This window comes from Gossypium hirsutum, chromosome A05 (genome assembly GCF_007990345.1).
Source record: "Gossypium hirsutum isolate 1008001.06 chromosome A05, Gossypium_hirsutum_v2.1, whole genome shotgun sequence".
Taxonomy (NCBI): domain Eukaryota; kingdom Viridiplantae; phylum Streptophyta; class Magnoliopsida; order Malvales; family Malvaceae; genus Gossypium; species Gossypium hirsutum.
This window is the reverse complement of record NC_053428.1, coordinates 101,451,576-101,461,150: the sequence shown is the minus strand read 5'-3', so window position 1 is coordinate 101,461,150 and position 9,575 is coordinate 101,451,576. Positions and strand designations below refer to the sequence as shown.

General features: G+C 28.5%; 1 protein-coding gene across 1 annotated transcript; it reads right to left on the bottom strand.

Moving 5' to 3' along the window:
* Positions 1–6,757: 6,757 nt before the first annotated feature.
* LOC107959798 (uncharacterized protein At3g28850) lies at positions 6,758–8,824 on the bottom strand. Its single transcript, XM_016895951.2, has one exon. The coding sequence runs from the start codon at positions 8,122–8,124 to the stop codon at positions 6,976–6,978; it is 1,149 nt and encodes a 382-aa protein (XP_016751440.1). The 5' UTR covers positions 8,125–8,824; the 3' UTR covers positions 6,758–6,975.
* Positions 8,825–9,575: the final 751 nt, after the last annotated feature.

Sequence of the window (9,575 nt, the reverse complement as noted above, 5' to 3'; positions counted from 1 at the left end):
ATTTCACAAGTGTGAGAGGCGATATTGATTAATAATCCGATCCCTTCCCATGACCAGTCCAAAGCCGAACAGGGTGTGCTAAAGCTTGAGCAAACTTGTTCATCTTTTTTTAAACAATTAAACATGATTTGAATGGATGTATAGCATGCTACTTCATTTGTCAAAAATAAACATTTTCACTTTTATCGTGTGCTTATAAAAATTTTAGTAAGATTATTATTTCATGTTTGACTTAATTAATTTCTTTTAATAAATTAATATTAATTTGTCACCTTTCAAAATTATTATTATTATTATTTTCAAATCAATTTATCCACTATCGATAATAGTGATTAATCTCCTCGTCGTAGGTGTTTTTCGACAATAGTGATTAATTTCCCTATCGTAAGTATTTTTTGAAGAGATAAATAATTGATTATGAAATATGCTCCATTCTTATAAGTAAAGATCAAATCCTCAATTACATAATTTTAAAAAAAAAAAGAGTAAAGAACCACCGCATCATACATCATGATTAAAAACTATTATTCTTGTAGAGTAATTGTTTCTATCCATAAATAAAAAGTAGGAAGAAAATTGTTTTCACTCATTATTAACCTCACCACCCAAGATACGTTTTTGTTGTAAAATGTTTTACCTTTTTCCTGGTTTTCAATATCATGGAAATTTTGGTAGTTCAGTAGTCTATAAATTGTGTTGTTTGATGTTAGCCAGAAAGTTTGATAATCTTTGCTTCACGCTTGCATTGTTTGACCTTTTACAATGAAATGCTTTGGAGGATTGTAAGGGGCTATGGTTGTCCCCTTTTATTACTTTTGACCTAAATTACAAGATTTTTATCCTACATTCAAGCATATCTTGGAGTTGATTAAGGCACTTTGTATGGGTTTATAGACTTTAATTTCCACAAATACAAAAAACAAAAAACAATAATTACCTTTCTTGACTGATGTATTTGCATTTGTAAACGTTGTACTTGCTGTTTTTGTAGGAGAAAAAACAAAAGTGAAGTTGTTTTGTCTGAAATGATATCTTGTTGGATAATTGATACATAATCTAACATCTGATTTTTATGGAAAAATCTATCTTTTTCATTTGAATTCCTTCGGATTATGAGTCCCATAATTTTGTAGAAATTGTAATTTAGAAGCAATGAAGGAAATTTCATTATGATCAAACTGTTTTTAACTTTTAGCTCCTCTTTACCCACTCTTTCAGGAGAAATTCCAATCCAGAAAAGTTATTTTGTCTGAAAAGCTTTTCGTTTCGGAACTTGTTCTTTACTTCTTATCTCATTTACCTTGTCGGAAACTGTTTCATCCATTGTCTTTTTATCTATGGTTGGGCTAATAAAAATCAAATTAAATCATAATATTTGGTTTGGTTTCCCTAGAGCCTACAACTTGCTTCTACTTTAATTTGGTCTAGATTTCATAAAGTTACTCTGTATCATTTACACAGAATATATAAATATCAAGGGTTAAATTTGTTATTATATCAATAAAAATTATGTATAATTGACAGAAAATATTAATACTATAATTAGTTGTCCTTAATTATTTTTCTTTTAAAATTGACACAAATTAAATTACTTCAATTTTTTAAAAAAGATCAATTTGCTCAGAGACATATTTTTATATATTTATTCGAATTTTATGCAAATATAAATTAATTTAAATTAATAAAAACAACTTAAATATAATATATCGAAACAGAATGACATTTCATTCAATTTGATTTAATTTTTTTAAAATTTGATTGGTGGGTAATAATCACAACCTTTTTCAAAATTAATTTGAATTTTCACTCGCAATTATTCTTCACACTAGTTTTATGGGGCTAGAACTTTCATCTTATAATTAGTGTGGTCTTAGACAATTTTTTGAGTTCAAATCCATATAAGCCAGTCTGACTCTCGTAAAATGAAAATTCTCGATAGAAATTCTCCAAGACACCAAAAATAAAGCTAAAACAAGTCAAAACGAAAGAGCAACGAAAGAACAGAAAATGCCACATTGTTTGAGTAAATGCTCTCAAAGTATCTCTATTACCTTGAAGGATTCTTGATTACAAATGACATAAAAGACTTCTATTTATAGTTGAACTCTCCCAAAAACTAACGGTACAGATTGAGTTATATTGACGATTAAAGCAAAGTTTATCTACAATTGAGATTATTAAGTGATTGACTTAATTTTTTAATATTACAAAATAAAATCTTCTAGGATATCACATCTTTCAAGATAAGTTTTTATATTTACCATGGTGACCCTAATTTTCCATTAGTGCTTCACTAGACCACCAAAGCTTCAAGTAGATGAGCTTCTCCACATGTATCATGAATCAGGCCAGTTCAAGTGGGTCAAATGAGCCCCATTTAATTAATTGACTTCCATGAAATGCTCTTTGCGCATTTATCACGGACTTTGATTTGCGGCCCGTGACACTAACACATAATCAAGCCGTCTTACAATTACAACTACAACTATAATAGATTAGTAAAATGTACAAATATGATTATAATTACAATTAATTTGTTTATATAATTATAATTAGAATAAATAGTTATAGCACATACCACAAAAGAATTAATTAATAAATAAAATATCTCTAAATTTAAATTAAAATAAATCTAAATAAAGCATATATGAGTAAGTGTGAGCAAAACTCGATTCGATTAAAAAAAATTCAATTTTTTTTTGAATTTCGAGTTAATCGAATCGAGTTATTCGAATTATTCAAGTCAACTCGAATAACTTGATTTGAGTTTCGAGTTCGAGTCGAGTTAAATTTCACAATTTTAATAACTTGAATAATTCGAATAACAAAATGGTGCAAATATTCTTTTGGTCATTGTCAACTTTTAAAATAAGCAAATTGGTCTTTCTCAACAAAAATTATAAAAAAAAATTAAAATAATTTTTCAAAAATTTAAAAATAATTTTTAAAATTCAAAATATTTATAAAAAATCAAAATTTATTTTTTAAAATATAAAAATTCTAAAAAATATATAAAAAAGTTAAAATTTAAAAATTTTCTAAAATTTATTTTTTATTATTATTTTGCTTTGATTTTTTTTCAAATATATATGGTTTCAAATTTATGTGATTTAATATGGAATTAGTTATATTATAACAATATTTTTATTTGACAAGTTTAATTTTTTAAATTAACTTGAATAATTATATTCGATTCGATTTAACTTAAATTTCATTTTACTCAACTCGATTAAAAAATATTTCAAATTAAGTTAGGATGATAAAACAGGACACGTAAACTCGATTAACTTATAATTTTCAATCATACACTCACCCCTATATACAATGATACTCAGAATCAAAATAAACAAGAAAAAAACCTCAAAAATCCGTAAATTTGAAACATTGTCATCAAATCGAATAAGCAGTGTGGTTCATTGTTTAATTGGAGTTTAATGTTTAGGGTAGGCTATTGGGGCTAATTTTCTAAGCTGGATTGTTGAAGTCCTCCAACCCCTTTTCTTCCTTAATACATAGGTGACCCCAATATCTCCCACCTCCGAACCATTTATTGTTATTTGCATGAAATTGATGCTTTCTGAAAAAGAGGGCTGCGTTCATTACTGAAACAATGAAAGCTAAGGCCTTCCATTAACTTGTCTGTAAAATGACATAATGATACTAAAGAGGAGTACAGATACAGAGCCATGTACCTGACATGAACAACTCAAGTGAGGTCTGTCATTTAGACTTAAACAAATACTACAAGCTTTGAAGTTTCAATAACACCTTTTTGTCTTTTAATGGGAATTCACACCATCACTAAACCGTCATCATGCTGTGAGTCAGTTTGTAGAAGGGACCATTAGTGATGGTCCAGCTATAAAGTTGTCAACTGCTTTAGCCACTGACTAATGATCTTTATACACCCTACAAATTAACAAAGCCAAAGCCAACATGCAGTTGGGTCAGTCAACTCTCCTCACTAGAATTCATCATGGTCTGTATCATCGGTTTAAATCCAAAAGTTTACTTAAAAAATAAGAGAGTTTGAGTAAAAATATAGGTTTAAAAAATAAATTTTAACTATAAAAATAACATTTATATCTAAATGGGTTGGGCCTTGAGTAAGATTTTTTTTGCTCGGGCTGACCCAGCTTAAATCAGTTGTTTTGCTACTATATTGTTACTATATTGTTGTTATTGTTCGGATATTGTATAACTCTTATTGTATTATTAATTTTGCTATTATTTTAGAGGCATTTACTTGTTAAGTTGCAATTATCTTAGTTTTACTTAAATATAAAGACTTTTTTAAATATATTTTTAATTTGTTAAAAAATAATTATTTTAATATTTTTACTCTATTTAATGTACTGTATTTTAAAATTTATTTTTATATAAAACAAACAATCTAAAAAAAATTAATACGGGCAGATTGGACTCAAATTTAATATTTTTAATCTGGGCTGAATTTAGATAAAATTTTAAATTTTTTTTGGACCCAACTGGACCTGAAAACAAAATAGATCTAAAATTTATATATGAATTAAAATTCTACATTTCAATATCACTTCCCTCTTTTCCTTTCTAATTAAAATCTATAGTATAGACAGATAGCTATAGCTTTGTACTGATTACTTGTTGCTTTCACATTTATGAAGTTGGTTCAATATTGCTCATTTTCTTCCTTGTCTGATTTTTGTCTCATTTTCTTCAGCTGGGTTCAACTCAAATTAATATTTATAGAGAAATTATTCCAGAATGAAGTTTTTAAATTTAAATTTATTTAGATTTAATTATAAATATTGTAAAAAAATAATTATAAATATTAAAATAAATAATTTTCTTATTTGTTTTAAACAATAAATTGAGTTTTGAGGTAGATTCAGCGGGACAATGGTAGATCGGAGCCAACAATATTTCTATCGCTAACAAAGCTTTATGTCTCAATGTATAAACAAACCATGTAGATTTCATAAAAGATGCCACTCTATACTATAAATTATTACCTATTATAATCGAATCGAATCAAGTTATTCGGTATATTTTCTTTCTCTTTCTCTTTCATCTCATGATTTTGTGGTACAAGACAAATAGAATAATTATCAGGCTTTGATTCTAACGATTAGGTTGTTTGATACATTTGGAGTTTAACTCAATTATAGGGTCATATTTAAAAATTCACCCCCCAAAGTCTTACTAAAAAAAGTAAAATATATCCAAAGTTATTAAACTATTAATAAATTTATATTTTGATCATTTAACTTTAAAAAGCTGTAAACTAGTTATTGGACTATTAAAATCGATATTATATGGCATTCTCTCATTCTCCTTCTTATACAATTTAATTTTATTTTTTCATGAAACAACTTTAAACATCATGAATCTACAAACCAAAATCAAACAACTTTCTACTTTGATCTACGACACTAACTGTCAGATCGACTTGAGTCTAATGTATGTTCTTCTACTCATTGATGAGTACTGATCTACTATATTGATTGAAAAACTTAATAGTTTAGTGACTTAATTGAAAACTTAACCATTTTGTAATCTTTTGAAGTTAAGTGATTAAAACGTAAATTTATTGTAGTTTACCTAATCATTTAAAAGATAGGATCTATATTTTATATTTTTCAAAATCATTTAGGATTGAATTATTTATATGGAATCTTAAAATATTCTTTCCTTGATTGATTGAAAGAGGGGAAATTGGGGGAGTGAATGAGAAAGCAAGGTCATGATTGATGAAAACAAGACATAAACATGGCTAAATTGTTTGGATTATCACAGATGTATTATGGTTAATGTCATTTAGCAGCACCGTCTTTTATTAATGGCATAACCATATCACATGATCCCTTAGATAAGTGGCTATACAAATTTCAAATCAATATCCAATGCATGTAACTTTGAAAATCTTAGCTTCGACAGTCAAATTTTAACTATGGCTTTTTCTTCTTTATTTATGCCTCAGCTACAACTCTTGTCATTTTGTTGGTGAACCTATAATTTGGATACTCAACTAATCATTTGATTCTGGGATTCTTAATTCTCGGAATTCTAAGGAAATTTGAGAAACTCTGTTTTTTTTTAATTTAGATGAATTTAATTATTAATCTTTCAAAAAAAATAAAGTATTTTTTTAAGATTAAAAAGAGTTACTTTTTATTTAATAGGAATATTTAATTATGTTTGGATAGTGATTTGTGTACTTTATGTTAACATGATATTTTTTATTTTCTATGTCATGTTACTGAATAATTTATCAAGTGATCGAATGTTTATTTAATTTTTTTTTTAGGTTTAAGGATAAATAAAAGTATAAATATTAAGAGCAAAATTTATAATTATGTTATTAAAATAATAATTCAAATATATAAAAAATAAATAATAAATGAAATATCCTAACTAGGGAGTGGGAATGAATGGCTTGATCTGTAGTGTAGCTCTCAAAGAAGGAAATGACCTTAGTCCATGGGTGTTGAATGCTGAAACACCTTGAAAATAATGAAGCCCAACCACCAATCTTTTTGAATTTTGATTTGAAAACAGGATTTGACCATCCGTGTCCCTCTGCTTTCCGCCACTCGCCGACCCACCTCCATGCAGTCTTCACCCCCACTTTATATTATTACACCATGTATGATGCTATATTATAATCCAATCCACTAGGGTTTGTTTGGAAAGACAAGTCCCCCACTCAACCATTTCTATTAAAATCACATTTTAGTATTGGAATGCAAGAATAATGTTTCATAGAATAATTGCAATCTCTAGAAAGTATAATCTCTCCATTTATAGGAAAGTATACAAAGTTTCCATTTAGAAAGGGAACATAATAATAAGAAGTATACACCCATTTGATATACTCAAATTACATCATGAAAATTCCTCACTGTACACCAAGCAAACTCACAAAAGAAAGATCAGAACAAAAACCAACTCCAATAATAAGGCCAAATTTTTTATGTTTTTTCATGAAGTAATAATTCAGTAGCAGCAAATTGGACATCGAATGAGTCCATTTTCATTACAATCAGGACATCTTTGGAATCCATACTCACCCTTTTCACCTCCATTCTCATCATCATCATCATCATCATCATCATCATCTTCTTCTTCTTGTTGTTCTTCTTGCTCTTGTTCTTCCCTTTCATCATCTTCATAATACACTTTACAACTCCCTGAACAAGTCTCACATGGCACGAATCTGATATCCCCACAAGCTTCACAAGCTCCACTACCTCCCCCATTGCCATCACCATCATCACCCACCATTTCACACCCTTCGACAGCCTTCTCTAGCTCACCTTCTTCATGCATTCGCCTTATTTCTTCAGCTCCACCGATGTATTTTTTCCCCACAAATACCCTTGGTAATCCACCTTTAAACCCTTCTCCTATTAGCTCTTTCAATTCCTCTTTGAACCCTGAATGCATCGAAACATCTCGTTCATCGATACGAACTCCCAAGCTTTTCAAAATCACTCTAACATCACAACAATCCTCGTATGTCTTTCGAACACCTCTTAAACTTGTAAAATACAGAACAACCTTATCCTTTTTAAGTGATTCCCTAAAGCTAGAAATGATTTCAGGGTCGAAATCTGTGACCCCCAAATCAGCTTCATTATCATCAGTGTCTTGAATTTGAAGCCACTTAGGCTTTGGAACATCAAAAGAAAAACTCCTGAAATGACCTGGAGATCGAAGGGGACTAATATCTTCAAGCCCTGCCATCATTTCCCATATATTGATTGTTTCAGGCTCTCCAGGAGGAGTCCGAATAGGCGTCTTGGGGACAACTTTTGGAATCTTATCTTCAAGCATTTTCGACCATATTTTGGCTTCAATCACTTTCATATTCAACCCTTTACTCTCTTCTTCAACTTCCTTCAAATCCCCATTGATTTTGGAGCCGTTTTCAAAAGCTGCAACGTTGATGGTGCCGCCATTGCTGTGGTGGTTGTCTTCTAGCTTGAGAGTGCCTAATGTTGTGGATGTTAACGCTACGACATGGTAACTATCGCCTGTGTGCTGAGCCGGATGATGAACATGCATCGAATAGCTTCTTGGAACAGGCGAATAAGGAGCCCGGCAATGGCGGCATCGTTTCTGCTTGGAACTAGCGCAACCCATAAAAAAAACAGGGGAAAAGAAAAAGGGAAAACAGTGAAGAAAAATATGGGAATTTTGAAATGTGATTTGATGAATAAGACTAAGAGAGCATCCCTTGTTAAATGAGCTGGATTTGTGAGGTTTTGGTGGAGATTAAATCATTAAAATTTGGGGATGAAATAAAGAAATGTTGTTGATGATGCAACAAAGGAGAGAAAACCCAAAAAATAAAAATAAAAAACCAGAGAATTCCTAGGAAGCTTCACTTACAGAAAAGATCCAATAAACAGACATGATTTTATTCATCATTTACCAGAATCATCTAATCAAATAAAGTTTGAAAAAGAAAACTGAAGATACCCAGATGAGGAATTGGATGAATCAAGTGAAAAGAAGAAATGGGTTTCAGAGATCTCGGGATTTGGAACAGAAAAGAAGAGCCAAAAAAAAAAGGTGTTCTTTTGCAGAAATGATTGAGAAGAAAACAACAAGAGGAAGAAGAAGAACAATGGGAATGCAAAACAAAGTCAAAAAGTAAGAAAATATATATGAATTTGAAGTTTATAAAAACAAAAGGGGGAAATTTTTTCAGAAAGATTGATTATTCAAAATCAACATTCAGCAGCTGATTAATGATTTTTTCGTTTATTCCTTTTTGAATTGTTGAGAGATGGGAGTGAGAGACGGAATTGTAGGTGAGATGAAGCTTTTAATGAAAAAATAATTGCTCCTACTAAAAAAAATAAGAGAGTAAAATATTAAAAAAAAAATAGAGAATATATTTTATTCATCAAATATAATTATAATATTTTATTAAAATTTTTATTTATAAGTATAACAAGTATAAAAGAAATAGATATTTAATTTTAATTATTATTAAAATTTAAAATACATCATAATTTTATTTTGATCATAATTGACATCTACTTAATAAAATATTTATAACATATTATTCATTTTTCTACTTTTCTTTTATTATTAATACTATTGCAACAACTTTTTTTATTTTAATTTCATAACTTTGCTACCCAACTTAGACTGACTCAAATGTTTTTTAAAATATTAAATATTTTATACTTTTCATAATTTCAATTAAAAATATTTGTGATGAAGTTTTTAAGAGAAAAATTAATTTGTTTTTTGATATAATATATAAAATTTAATTTATTTATTTATTAATAGAATGATACTGAGACTTCTCCAAACATTTATGTACAAAAAGCAAATTATAATTTGTGCAAACACATATTGAAGTTGCTCGATTCTTGTTTAGGTATAAAGTATTTTTTTATATTATTTTAAATTTATCATTATTTTTTAAAATTTATTTTATTAATATATACATAATTTGTTTAAAAAGTGTTAATTCTACTTGACAAATAAAAAAATAATAAAGTGTTTTGAGTGAAGTTTTAGAAATTTGTTGGTGTTTGGATTAAGAAATGATTCATAATCTTTTAATTTACATTAAA